Genomic DNA, 15,428 nt, shown 5'->3' with positions numbered 1-15,428 from the left:
AGGATGCTCAACATTCCCTCCTCCTGTTACTTATTCTCCTAACGTTAATGTGATCGGGGAACGTATTTGAAGGAGAAAGCAAATTTTTAGTAAATTGTGTTTCTTCGAGAATACTTACCCGATCACATTACTTAAAAACCCTCCCAACCACCCCGCTATGCGAGTATCCTCGTATAATATATATCGCTTGGCTTAAAAATCTAGTGACACCTGGCGGTGGCAAGGGGAGGTAAGGGGCAAGAGTTATTGCCCTTTGGTCTATATGAGATAGACAGAAAAGACGAATTTTTGTCTTTTAGTAGGGCTGGATTCGAGAGGTAGCAGGCTTATATCCCTAACGTTAATGTGATCGGGTATGTATTCTTGGAGAAACACAATTTACTAAAAATTTGCTTTCCCTGATATCTTTTGTTTTCAGTATACCATTAATTCTGATTTTTAAGAGGCTCATTTTCAAAGCAGAAACAGTTTGCACATTGCATGCAGTAGATATAAGCTCTTGCATTTCTATGCACCAATCTTATTTTGGACATATACTATTATGGCTTCTTTCAGTTCATCCATTAATATTTGCATATCTGACCCATAACTGTTCAACATTTGGAGAGATTTTCAATAAACCTTTGCCAAAGTATATATTATCATTAGATGATATGTTGTGTACCTTGGCCATCCCTAGTGTCTTGACATCAAGATCATGGCAAGGAAAAATGTAATTATGTGAGCAGTATTTTGTCCAAACGTTTGAACCAATGAAGATATTTTAATGAAATTTTCCCATTTCTATATGGTGAGCATATGGGGAGTTGTGTATACCATAACCACTCCCCCAGCCTTGAGGTCAAGATTACAGAAAGGCAAAATGTAATTCTGTGACTCGTACATATCCTTGTCCAGATTATAACTTTTGAATCACTGAAGATATTTTCAATGAAACATTGCCCAAGTATATGACTAGATGATGTTGTGTACCATAATAATGCCACCTGCCTCAAGATCAAGGTCATGACAAAAGTAAATGGAATTCTGTGACTTGTATCCTTGTTTGAAATTCAACTTTTGTACCACCAAAGGTATTTTAATGAAACTTTAACCAGTTATAAGTATCATTTATAGACTGTGTCACATAAACCAATCCTTTGTTTATAATGACAAACACATCTTATCAGCACATTTTTGTATCATAATCCATTTTTGCAGTGCAGTATGCTGTGATACACTCAGATAGTCATGCTACCAGATTAGCTACAATCAATCAACCTCCAAAGGCAAGAATTGGAACAGTTACTATCTACCAAATGACCAGTTTTATTTGTTTTTTTTTTTTGTTGTCTTTTTATTATCAAATATGTTCCCAAAAATAATAGTTTTTTTGAAACTTCAAAGAATACTGATTACCTTTAGAGTACCAATTATTCTGTATAAATACTAAGCAAATAAAAATAAAATCGGTTTCAATCAGTGTTCTTCAATTATTTGACGTTGCCACCACAATAACAAATTCACCTTTCATCAAAGCAAGCTGACTACAATCTTCAATAAAAACAAAGCACATTTCATCAAAGGAAATCAGGACCAAAGTCAAATAAAAGCAGTAGAAACTGATCAGTTGTTGCATTTTCCAAAGTGATTGGAAAACTTTTATTGTGCTGTGAAAGTTTTTGCATTGCAGTAAAAATGTTTACGCTTTTGATTGCTACCAAAGGCAGCATAAACTGCAAATCAAATTTCAAATCTGTCAAAACCATAGATATTTGATCGCAAGATGTTTTGTTAAACTTTTTTAATTTGTTCACGTTTTCATTTCCCTATCAACAGTCTCATCCCCTTGGTAGCCTCGGAAGGAAGATAACTGTCTCCAGCTGACCAAAATCTAGGCCATGTACATGTAGCATGTAAACAACTATAAAGCCATGTGCGAATAGCAACAACAGTTACCTCAGTGAATTGTTTAGTGACATGTTTGTTGACAGTGGGATATAGATCAAATGAGGACTAAATTTTTTACTTACGAATTATTCCTGTTTTCTTATGGATGTGAATGATGTATAAATTTTCTAACATGATCCATACTCGAATTCATGGATTTTTCATATATGTACAATGCACATGTATTTCAGGTTACCTCTTACAAATTTCACTTGTATGCAAAATTTTGATTTTTTTTATCCTCCCCAACACTTATCTTAACATCCACTTAAGTCAACAATATTACTTTGGTCACAAGGATATTGAGATAAATGGGTAGTACTGTAGTATGAAAATAGTAACATTTTTTTCAGTTGGCAACAAAATATTGAGGTTTGTTGATTTTTTGGGGCAACAAGTTAATTAATGCCAGTGCCATCCCTGATAGTGTGTTACAAACCACAATTATGCCTTCTGCCTCAAGGTGAGGGTCACATTGAGGGAAAGTATACTTCTAACTTGTCAGCAGTGTGATGTTTAAACCAATGCAGAGATTTTAATGAAACTTTAACCATTTAATATATATCATAATTAGGTATAACATTGTCATGCCCTTTGCATCAAGGTCAGGATCACAGCAAAGGAAATTCTTTATTTTAACTTGTGAACCTCTATCCATGTATAGTACAACTTTTGAACCAATGGAGATGTTTTAATGAACCTTTTAGCCATTTATAGATCTTGACTTGACTGCGTATCATATATTCATTTATACCCCTTACCTCAAATTCATGGTCAATACAAAAACAATGTAGGTGAGTGGCCTGTTTCCTTATCCAGGCTGTCACTTTATAGACTTACATATAGTTTGATGAAACTTTGCACAGGTCCGCACCTTATATCCTACAATAGTCAAGTATCTGGCTCAGAGGCAAAGGTCATTAGCAGACAAAGGTTATATAATTTCAAAACCTCCTAAACTATGGTCAGCACTTACTAACAAAAAGATTTACTGAATTTTTGCTTGTGTAATATAAATTTGGGACATAGAATTCTATGACATTAGATTTCTTTTTCAGACCCACACAAAATGGTGCATCTGCCACTTTGGGGCCAGCTGACTGGTTGGATGGATTTAGTGAGGAGAATACCCAGGGGCTGTTTCTGGCTCTCTGTCTGAAAGATAACAATATTCTTCTGCTGAAATGGAAAGAAGCTCAGGGATAAGCTAGAAATATATGTAGTCCTACTTTTGTTAATTGTTAACTTGCACAAATATTTTTTTCTGCAGTCAATGGCCAAAAACAAGAACAATAGTACTATCCTAAAATAGTTTAAAATCACGCAGAATTCCTTAAAAAAATTCAGTTAATGTTAGTGGGAAAGTGGGCATAGCAGCCACTTTTCTACCAACTATGTAAGTTTTTTTGATGTTTTATTTATTGTATTTGATCTACATATATTTCCTAAACTCGTTAGGTTCTCATCATGCTTAGACTGAATCATTATGAATCCTAAGACAATTCATTTGATGAAACACTTGTTTACTAATTTGTTCTTGGTGTCAAAAGTCAGATTTATACAAAATTTGCAATGTTTTTGTTAATGTTTTTTATATTTTCATACACATTTCCTAATCCCCTTCGTGGATTCTTTTCATACTTGGCATGAATCCGTATTTGGTCAGGATAATTCATTCTGTGGCACACCCACTCACCCCTATTGACCTTTGAGTCAGAGTCATTGAACATTTATTGTTGTGGGTTTTTTTTTTCCTTGCTTATATTTCCTAAACCACTTGATAAATTTTATACATTATGTGGAATGAGTGAGAATGTAGCCAAGAAAATTCATTCAGCAATATTCTTCCTTGTCCCTTTGACCTATTAGGCAAGGTGACAGTCATGGAACATTTGTTAATTAAGGTTTTGGTTTCTTACTGTTATATCTTTAACTCCCTTGATCAACATTTGAATGAATGATTGTGAAGGTAAGACAGTTTATTCAGTGATGTGCTTGCTCGAACATATGGCCCAGGCAGTCAGGGTTAAAGATTGTATAGCCATGCTTCAGTTAGGGGCTTGACATGCAGTCTCTGACCTTCTTACCGTCTTACATGTATATGATATACTACCCTACTGGTGTCAGTGTTAACAAACAGTGTTAAAGTTTTGCATTCAAGAGTTTTAAAGTTGCATGTATTCTACATCAGTTGCTACATTCAAGTGATACTTTGCTTGTGTCACTATAGTTCTAAAGATTACACTGTGATAAGCTGCTTGTGTCACTATAGTTCTAAAGATTACACTGTGATATGCTGCTTGTGTTACTATAGTTCTAAAGATTACACTGTGATATGCTGAGATTTCCTGTCACCTGTTACAGCTGCTGGTTGTATCATGGTGAACAGTGTTATGGTTTTGCATTGAAAGTTGACTATTATGTTAAACTTTATCAATCTTCTAAATTAGCTGCTGCATTTTAGCTGAAACTTGGGCACAGTATTACAGTAGTCTAAAGTTTATACATTCATATGCATGGAGTTCCTGACTTGCTTGCATGAAAGCATGTTTCATTGTTGCAAATAATATAATAATATTACAATAGGTCTGACGCATATTTGCATGGAGTTCCTGTCTTACATGTCTTTCCTACTGCAGCCAATAAAAACTTGTTGCAATGTGGTAAAAAGTGTTCTAATTTTGTGTCAGAATTGATGAAAAATTAGATGCAGGGGTTATACTGACAAACATAAGGATGCAAATGGGACACCATGTTGTACACTTGTATCAATTTAATTCTTAGACAATATTTCCTAATTGGTCAGATATATTCTTTCAGAATAGTCCCAGGGTGTATTCCAAATTACTCTAATTTTCTGTTTGTTTAACAAAATACATTATGCCTTTACAATCATTATATCCAGGAATTGTTAATAGAGTTTTTTATAGACAAAAACTGTTGTTTATAAGGTTACCAATACCCTCTATCCATCTGTCTGTCATTTCATTTATCAAAAATTGCATAAAATTACAACATACATGAAAATTAATTTGCAAACATAGTAACCAGGTGCAAGAATGTTAGTTTTAACTCACCTGGCCATTAGGTCAAGTTTGTTGACGATATGGCTCTCCATCCATCGAGTTAAGTGTCCAGCAACAATTGCTGTTTTAATCTTCTCAAAATACCTGAACCAATTTTGAATAAATGTGCTTCATAGTAGGAAGGGATTTCAAATTTATACAAATATGGACACCATACCTATAAATGACTTCCTTTCATAAAGCACCCAACAGAATTTGACTAAATGTAAAGCATCCTGGTGTTTGGGTGCAGCTGATTCTGATCCATCATCAAAGATGTCCTCTTTACTGAAAGGAGAACAATCCTTCAAATCCTCCAACAAAACTGGTGATCTAAATTTAAACAATGTTAAATACCATTCAGATTTGTACAAAAGACAGAGGTCCACCATCAAATATAGCCACAATTACTAAAACTTCTTCTCTAGAACTATTCAACATAAGTTTTTCAAACTCTATAAAATGCATCCTGGCATGAAGATTTTCAGCTACATATGTTGCTGATCCACCATGATTAAGTATGACCACCACTGCTGAAAGACATACATTTTCAATGACTTCTCCAAAACCACTGAATATAATTTGACAGAACTTGAAACTTCAAATATGACCCAACATTTAACTAGAAAAACCTTTAAATGGCTTCTTCTCAAAAACTGATTTACAGAATTTGATCAAATTTCACAAAAAGGGTCTTCCGTAATGTGTCTAATTGAAAGTTATTTGGATTGGAAATAAAAAAAATTCTAATGCTAAGATATATCCCGAAATTAATATGGTGGAGCAGAAGAAATTTGTTCCTTATTAGAAAAATTACTTTGATAAAATCCTTGGTTTTGCAAAAATGTATTCATGTTTTTTGCTACTGTACCAAGTCCTGCACCCCATATAGAAATTAACTGAATACATTATTTATCAAGTTCATTTGGTGTGGCCAAACCGAGAGGGTAAAAAGATATACTTTTATAATTTTCTTTAAGGAATGGGGATTAAATATAATTCACTTGCACTCATGTGTGTTATATAAAACTCCTGAGCTATGTGCATTTTGCTTAATGAATATGGTTTATGGCAAAAACTGGTTTCTGAACAAAAACGTATTTTGAAATTTTGAGGTATACTGCTATTAAAATTAGGAAAAACCAGGTTGAAAGAAATATCTAAATCAATTAAAAATATCTTTTGGTGTAATGTTATTTATGCTTTATCACAATGGATTAATGAACTTCTGACTCTACAGGAATACTTCTCAAGATATTCTTAATTTAGTAATTACAGACAGTATTAAATCATTCACAAAGTGGAGAACAAATGGTGTTGCACTTATTAAACACCTTTTTTATTCACAAAAATCACTATTAAGTTTTGATGAAATAAAATAATGAACACAAACTAATGATTTTATACAGTACTTTGCTCTTAGTTTAGAAACGTTCTGTGTAACACACAAATTGAGTGCAAGAAATTATCGAATGGATCCAATCGTACAATCCAGATTTTAAACTTACACGAAAATATGTCTTTACAGAAAATAACAACTTTGATGATCTTATCAGATTCCTAATTTTTGCTTGCAAAATATGTTATATGCAGATCATGTTGTACATCAAAATCCCAAGTCCCACCCATAATAAAAATTGTGTTTTATCATAAAAAGGCTGGAAAAATATGTTGCCAAAGTGATAACAGAAATGATGAGGTCAAGAAGAAGTGGACCCCTTTACAAAATTTGGTTTGATTTCTTAGTTTTTCTTTCCTTTCACATCAAACAAACTCCTTGGGGTTTGTGAATGAGTAGTTCTTTGTGTAAAATATATGTATATGTCTTTGTGTGTGCATGTGTGTGTTGTGTAAAGATCAGGATATAAAATAATTTTAAGATAATGCCCCACACATCCAGTCAGATGGTGATGTAGGGAACATGTAAAATGTTGACAACTTATGTTCAATGAAAAAATATTGTATAAAAGTTTAACAGAAAGCTTCCTAGCAAGGAGAGGTTTCAAACTATTGTATAAAAGTTTAACAAAGCTTCCTAGCAATGAAAGGTTTCAAAATATTGTATAAAAGTTTAACAGAAATCTTCCTAGCAACGAGAGGTTTCAAGTTATACAACTGATAGTCATCTACTATCAAACAGAAAACATTCTGGCATTAAGACCTATCAGTTTTTTGTGTAAATGATGCCAATCCACCATCAAACATAGACATTATTTGTAAAAAAAAAATCAATGACTTCAGCAGTGTTAAATAGAATTTGACCAAATTTGACAAAGCATTCTAGCATGAAGGATTTCAGAATTTCACAATTGCATTATCTGACTATGCTCTAAGTATTATTGTATTATCTGACAGTGCTCTTTGTATTAATGTATTATCTGACTGTTCTCTATGTATTATTGCATTATCTGTTATGTATTGTTGCATTATCTGACTGTTCTGTTGCATTATCTTACAGTGTTATGTATTATTACATGTCTGTGCTCTATGCATTATTGCATTATCTGACTGTTCTCTATGCATTATTGCATTATCTGACTGTTCTCTATGTATTATTGCATTATCAGACTATGCTCTAAGTAATATTTTATTATCTGGCAGTGCTCTTTGTATTAATGTATTATCTGACAGCACTATATTATTGCCTTATCTGAGTGTTCTCTATGTATTATTGCATTATCTAACTGTTATGTATTATTGCATTATCTGACTGTTCTCTAATGCATTATCTGACTGTTCTATGTATTATTACATGTCTGTGCTCTATGCATTATTGCATTATCTGACTGTTTTCTATGCATTATTGCATTATCTGACTATGCTCTAAGTATTATTTTATTATCTGGCAGTGCTCTTTGTATTAATGTATTATCTGACAGTACTATATTTATTATTGCCTTATCTGACTGTTCTCTATGCATTATTGCATTATCTGACTGTTCTCTATGTAGTATTACATTATCTGTCTGTGCTTTATGTATTATTGCATTATCTGACAGTGCTTTATATTTGAGACAGAGAAGACACCTGTTCCTTGTGGGTCAAAAATCAAAGTCACAGGGACTGAAAGTTTTGTACCACAACCAGCTAAACTTTCTTGAGAACTACAGTGTGTTTTCACAAGAATGTACACTGTAAAAATTATCTGTTTCATTTTGTTTACAACACATGAATAGCTAACTTTAATGTTAAAAGTCATGCCCTTCATTCATTTCTTGTTGATGTCCTCATTGATCATATTGAAATAAAACCCACATGTTTTGCTCTTTATCACAAGATTTAAACTTGTCATATACTAATCATTCACAGGGATTAGCATATCCTGTACGTGGAACTAATTTGCATTTTCTTGTGATTTTCTTGACATAATTACAGCACTTAAGAAGTTTAAACTAGCAGAAATCTAATTGAATTTTACAGATCTGTCTAGTACAGTTTTTCAAATCTTGTGCTTCCAAAATAGCAAAGTGAAGCCATACAGTTAAATGATTTCATAAAAATACGACAATCTCACCAAATTGCCCAATATTTTCAGTATGCAGTAAGCTCAGTGGTTGGCATGCTGGATATGTGATGAGAAAGATACAGGTTGATATATTACCATCAAATCAGTTTAGTTTGATTACCTTGGTGTGTCACAGGGCAAGTAACTTTCATGTGTTGCTGAGTTGTAAAACATCCAATCAAATCTTCACAATCCCCTGATCTATTTTTTTCTGTTTGAGTTCACTCAGGAACTGTTTGATGACAAATTCAATTTATCTCCCATTTATTTTTATTAAGACTCTATAGCTTGAGCCCCATTTCCACATCTTCTGTAAGCAAGATTATGCCTCCAATGCATACATGCCAACCATTACGCTTTTAGCATAATCATTACACTTTTTTTCAGCAAATTATCTTTTCTGCGAGACTGCATATGGATTTAACTTTTTTGCTTCATTAACAACTAAAATAAAAATAAAGCAATAAAAAGTTATTTTTGTCATTTTATATCATTTCTTTAATTCCACTCATATAAATTTGAGAATATTCTTTAAAAAAATGTGACTGCTGCATAAGAATAACAATCTTGCCTTTCCTTATTTGCTGTTTAACGCAGCTGTATATGACCCCATTTCCAAGAAAAGGATGGGCTTCTTCCAAAATACACTTTGCCTAACAGTCATTTTATTGATAAGCAAGTTAGGTAGTGAACCGGTCTATATTTTTATAGAAAATGGCACCAGATGTTAAGTGAAATACTTTATGCTGCAAGTTGTGGATATTATATATGTATGACAGAAAATGTTAGACCAGATGGATCTTTTCAACTTCAAAACTGTCAGGAGAATATGCGAGTAATGTAATACAGCACTCTGAGCAGCTGACCATGATCAATGCAGAATTCCAGATCATGATCATTCAGCAAAGGTTACACATGTAGACTAGTTGAAGTGAGTGCTGAGTATAAATAAATTTTCAGTATATTTTGTGTTTGTATTCTGGTTCTAATTCATATGGATTTTGCCCTTTGAGATGAGAATTTTACCAGCTGCAGAACCAGGATGTAAAAAAGTATCTTTTTGTACATGCTGTAATTCTGGAATGTAATATATAAATCGAACTTTGTATGCCCAAATTATGCTTTATCGCCACTTATAATAACAATAATTAAGTTTTTACTTCTCAGGGGTGGGGGTGGATGGAAGATATGCCAATGTAATCAACTCACTCAACCTCAACCATCAGATTGAACATTGTTCCATGGAACAGGAAGCCATTTCCTTCAGTAATTGTATAATAATGTTTATGATTTAGTTATTTATTTGATTGAATTGATTTATTTTTATGGTTATCATTATTCTTTGATTTTCAAAAGGAATTAAGTTTTTTCAGTGTAGTTTTATAGCATCCATGAAATTCACCAGAATTGATAACCTGTGAATAAAATCAAATTTATGGTGTTTTGTATTTGTGATATTATTTATTTAAAAGTCTCTCATACAGTTGGATTAAAAAAATCAAAAATATTGTACAAGGGAGATAACTTGAATATTCATTTTGACTAATTTCACAAGAAAATGTACAAGCTGTAAATCATTGTCAGTCATTCGACTTCTTCATTTTTGAGAAGTTGGCCATTACACATGGTTGATGTTGATGCTGTAATTCAGTTTTGCACACCAAAGCATTTCGCGGTCTTTAAAACAGAATGTAGATCATGCTAAATATAAGTACAGTCTGTAATGTCCATGTGGATATTTTTCTCATAATTTTTTTTGAACTTTTCTGCTGTACAGATTTTGATACTTTGTGATTACTAAGTGAAAATGCCTTTTTTTCTTCAGTTCAGTAAAGTATACAATCTCAGAGATTGGGGTGGATAGGTGTGAAGGCATCCATGTGAAAGCATAAAATAGTTCCAGTTGTCTAGTCTGTGGTGATATGGATTTGGAAAATGATAGTAGGCAGTACAGATGCTAAAAATATATCAGATTGTCAGAAAATGATCATCTGTTAGGTGTATAATAAATTTACATATTACACCTATGGAAAAGGGTATCACAAATTTGTGAGTAAAAAGTTAGTGTTGACAGAAGGAATATTGCCTACTTAGAGACGAACTTTTTTGTCATTATAATTGTTTAAAGAGCACCAAATTACCAACAGTATAAACCCATATCTACTGTTTTATGTTCTAGCAGATCAGGGTCTTTGCTGTTAGCTTAACTACATGAACAATAGGTGTACAAAATGGCCAGAAGTCATAAAACTGAGATCTTTTGCTTTAGATGTTGTTTTGACCAATCACAAATGATATCACCTGTGAAAAGTTGTTTCAGACTGGCTGAAAGACTCGAACCCAGAGCATTGATTTCCAGACCAATCCCCATATTTCCCAAAACTTTTTTTGAGGAAGAAACTCGAGCTCAGTGCTTGATAGTCAATAACTTTTAATTTAAAAAAAGCCAGAATCATATAACTTTCCGCATTGTCTTAATTGAAGTTCCTCCAATAGACTGGAAAAACGTTACGAAGGAACACCTAAGTATTACATCTGATTTGAGGGTTTTGAGCTCATGTTTCTTTCTCAAAAGTTTGTAGAATACTACTCAGTCTGGATTTACATAGTTTACAGTTTGGTTTGTATTGTACACTTTTAAGATGTTTTATATATTCTTCTTGGATGAATATATATTGAGGATTTAAGGTTCATTGGTCAAAAAGTATTAAACAGTTTATATTTGTTTGCTGTACGTTCACTGTTACTCATGGTGTTAACAATTTTCATGGATTTTGTTGTTGCTTCAAACCATGAAATTAAAGTCCCCACAAGAGCAAAAGATTTGTGCCTTATAGGAATACAGAGGCCAATAGCACATTTATGTATCCAAGAAAGGGTTATTTTTCACAAAATCGTGATAATTGATACCCAGAAAAATAAAAGAAAAATAAAAGAATTGACAATGTTTGTAAAATGCCTTATGACAAAAGTATTTCTTTGCTGTGCATTTGATATTTTCTTGTTGGTGTGCAAAAAGAGACAGCTGGAGCAAAATTAAAGATGTATTTCATTGTTAGCATTTAGATGCATGCTTAGTTCATAAGTTTCTGTCTTGTATATAAATATGTGAGTTGCAGTGTTGTGAGACCACTCCGGTGGCCTAGTGGTTAGAGTATCCGCCTCGGAAGCAGGACGTCGTGGGTTCGGATCCTGATCGACTCATACCAAAGATTTACAAAAATGGTACTAACAGCTGCCTTGCTAGGCGCTCTGCATTAAGAGGTTAGAGTTTTGACTGGTCGGCCTGGTGTTAGGATAATGTGACTGATTGGGACATCATGCTACGTGTCTGCGGCATGATGCCCCAGTGCTTGACATTACAAAAGTGCCACACTGCAGACATTGCAGTGATATGACTCAAAAACTGTTAAAGCTAGGTTAAAAATCCTAATCACGCACACACACACACACAGTTTTGTGATGTGCATTTTAAAGACTGATAGCTAGACATGTATTTGAATGCTCACATTTGTTTAAAAAAACAGGATTGAAACATACTTTTAGATTTTGTAAATGTATTATTTATTTTTACTACAACAAATTTTGACAAATGGTTTTACATATGAAGCTTAAGAAATTTGTTTTCTAACAATGGAAATAAAATTATTTGAATATTTTTTGGTTTTCTGGTAAATTTTCATAGTAATAATCATCATTTCTTTCTGGGGAATTATTTTACTAACTGTTTTCGTTCTAGCACACAATCCATTTTCGTTTTACTCTCTGGAAAAAGGGTGCAAATAAATCATCAGCAACATTAACAACTGAAGAGGATGGTTCATTTCTAAAAGAAATTTAGCAGAATGAACTTCCAATTGAATTACATCAAGGTTCTCTGTGGTAATTATAAACGTAAATTCAAGCTGTGTTGTTGATGATGAAGGAGCAAGACAATGTTTATTAGCTTTTACATACTGTTTTATGTCATGGGTGCCAATAGCAAAATCGCTACACAATTTGCAAAATACAAGGTTTGCTCCTTTACTAGATACTTTCTCAAATCTAAACAAGATGGCACAATTGTCCATCCAGTTCTGTTTTGTTTTCTTTGCTGGAGAAAACTCTGAATCTTCTGCTTTCATTTTCAACATGACTTGAAGTTGAATATTATGAAAGTGAGATACAGTGATCGCAGCAACTGCTTTGTGCAATCCAATATGGTTGTTAAAGACTGGCATGGTTGCCTCGATTCTGAATGAACCAATCATATTTTAGAACTCTGTATCCCTAAATACATGCGATATGTTTATTCATGGAACTGGATGCCCGTTCTAAACAGAAAATTGCAGGGAAACATTAAATTTTTAAAAAAATAAAAACAGATTTTTAACAAGATAAATGTACAGCCGTATTCAGGGACAAAATACAGAACAAATATGGTAAAAATGGGTCACTTGGCAGCTATGGATAAAGTAGGGCTACTTTTTGAAAAAGATTGAGAAAATATGGATATTGTATTTACAAACAGGTAATAATATTTAATCAACTGCAACTAAAACAAGAACGTTTTTTAAGTTTCCAAAACATAAGTTTAAAATATTTGCCTTCAGTTTTCAATTGTTCCCTTAAACATGTAGTTGTGCAGTTGAGATTACTCACCACTGATATCTGGTTAAATAGATGACTACTATGATGTGAAGACTGCATGACTTTGTTCTCTTGTGTATAGTTATTGCGCTGTTTCAATATATCTGCAAAATGTTTTGGACTAAATCACTTTTTGGTGGTGTTTTAGAAACTATATAGAAATATTAAATTGCTTGTTCTAGTGGCTGCTGTTAAAATATTTTATACCTGTTTGTAATTATAATAACATAATCCATATACTCCTATTAGTTTTGATTAATTACATTGCAAATTTTCCACAGTGCCCATCTGAATTCATTGCCCAAATACATGGTGAAATGACCTAAATGGGTGTATAAAATTAAACACCCAGCTCAATGTCACAGAGACCATACCTGAACTACAGCTGTTCATAAACTATGTAATAAATTTTCAAAACAAAATTGAAAAAAAGGACTAATAAAAGGGCCATTTTGGAAATAATGGGGCAAAAGTAGTGTAACAAAAAAGTACAAAAACTAAAAGTTGGAAAAACTCTGGCCAGAGGAAAGATTGAATATGCTTTCTTCTTGAAACACCTACAAAAATGAATTACCAAAAAATAAATTTAAACATCTGTTTCCTCCAATTTTCTGGTTGCTGATCTATTTTCTGAATGTTGTAATAATAATTATGTATAGAGTACATGTGTTGCACAGTATAGCATCTTCTTGCTGAGTAATACTGACAGTCTTTTACTAAATGAATACAATTAGGTCATGCAACAGTAGTTCAATTTAGTAAAGAGAAGAAACAATTCATAAAAATACAACATTATTTCAACCACCTATATTTTTTTTTGAGCATGGAACTGGAAACGTATTATTTTTTAGGCCTAAAAGACGATGTAAGTGCTTTATCCTTTCTTTCCACTCCACAGATACAATACATGTACGAATTGCTTTCTCTGCTTACATATGTGGTTACCCTGGTGAACAATATCAGGCCCACATTGGGCTTCTCTGGGGGTAGGGGAAAGAGACAGAACAACATGTATCTTTTATAAAAGAAAAATCATCCAAATGGCTTATCAATGTGGATTTAAACAGTAATATCATTAAAAAGTGTTGCCAATCTACAAGGAGCTGTTGAATCCTTAATGCTTAAGAGTGCCAATCTAAAAGGAGCTGTTGAATCCTTAATGCTTAAGAGTGCCAATCTACAAGGAGCTGTTGAATCCTTAATGCTTAAGAGAAATGGTATATAGTTTTGCATTGCGTCTCACTAGCCTTTGCCTTGGTCCGCGTTTTTGCCAGTGGAAATATTGGTTTTTTCTTGCAGTTTCAGATCTGTTCTCCATCTCAAAGACTACCGTAACATCTGATTGTAGAAAGTGCTTTGTGTAAATTGTAAAGTAAGATAAAATTACTTATCAAGAAATACACCTTTAAGTAATGTTTTTAATAAATATACACTTGTCACTTAAATGTTCAGTTATTTTTTCACCTGTAAACCTCTGGTAAATTCCTGATTGACTGACTGATTGACTGACTGATTGATTGATTGATTGATTGTTAGTGTTTAAAGAACAATGAGCACATGAAGACTGTTTAGTGCTGATACATTACAGTCCTTTTGCCAAGAGATGCACAATCACTGCTGACCTAGATTGGTCTGGATAGTATTTCAACCCACAGTCCACTAAACATTAGTCAAGTGCACTAACACTCTAATGAAGCTGTCTCCTTAATGCCTCAAGTTGCATGCCATGCTCTCTGTTCATTTGATCTCTTTGCCTGGATAAAGCCTCATTGCATCTATTCTGTAAAGCTTGATGTGTTCTCTGCAACTGAGTCCTGTGGCTTTCCTCCATTTCTCTCAACTGCTTCTGTAAATTATCTTTTCTTTCCTGATTATGTCTCTGATCTTCCTGACTGATTTTAGTTTGCAACTGAACCTGCTTATTGATTTGGTTCAGCTCCTCTTCTAAATCTAAAAAGGAGAGAATATCTCATTGTTTGCTAAATTATGAAGTAGTAAAAGCTCCTAATTTGAAAATCAATATACCCATCCTTTGCAAATGAAGGACAAAGAAATACACCCACTCTTACAATGCAACCATTTCTGCAAGAGATAGTCTTACAAGAGGAATGATCTTTTAAGAGAGTTGAGATGGATCCTGTACTTTACTGCAGAATATGATATCCGTTATATAAAAGCACACATTCTTTAGAATATGTACGATATATTGTCTCATCCTTGAATACATATATGTAGGATATATTGTCTCATCCTTGAATACATATATATAGGATATATTGTCTCCTTGAATACACAGGGTA

General features: G+C 33.1%; 2 protein-coding genes across 3 annotated transcripts in view; one reads left to right on the top strand and one right to left on the bottom strand.

Annotated features, from left to right (window-relative positions):
- The window catches only part of LOC149801537 (F-box/WD repeat-containing protein 2-like), a 32,914-nt gene extending 26,101 nt beyond the window's left edge, over positions 1-6,813 (top strand). Inside the window, exon 4 of the mRNA XM_089955730.1 lies at positions 2,988-6,813. Coding sequence (XP_089811856.1) covers positions 2,988-3,135 — 148 coding nt within the window. The 3' untranslated portion in view covers positions 3,136-6,813. The remainder of the gene's footprint in view (positions 1-2,987) is intronic.
- A 5,226-nt stretch (positions 6,814-12,039) lies between these two features.
- Positions 12,040-15,428, bottom strand: part of LOC149801536 (guanylate-binding protein 1-like) — a 34,475-nt gene continuing 31,086 nt past the window's right edge. For both annotated transcript variants that reach the window (XM_089955729.1, XM_089955728.1), the window contains exon 10: positions 12,040-15,078. In XM_089955729.1, the coding sequence (XP_089811855.1) occupies positions 14,816-15,078 (263 nt within the window). In that variant the 3' untranslated portion in view covers positions 12,040-14,815. The remainder of the gene's footprint in view (positions 15,079-15,428) is intronic.

This window comes from Sinohyriopsis cumingii, chromosome 4 (genome assembly GCF_028554795.1).
Source record: "Sinohyriopsis cumingii isolate HCF-2022 chromosome 4, ASM2855479v2, whole genome shotgun sequence".
In the NCBI taxonomy this organism is placed as follows: domain Eukaryota; kingdom Metazoa; phylum Mollusca; class Bivalvia; order Unionida; family Unionidae; genus Sinohyriopsis; species Sinohyriopsis cumingii.
The sequence above is the reverse complement of the archived record's forward strand: the minus strand, read 5'-3'. Positions and strand labels throughout refer to the sequence as shown.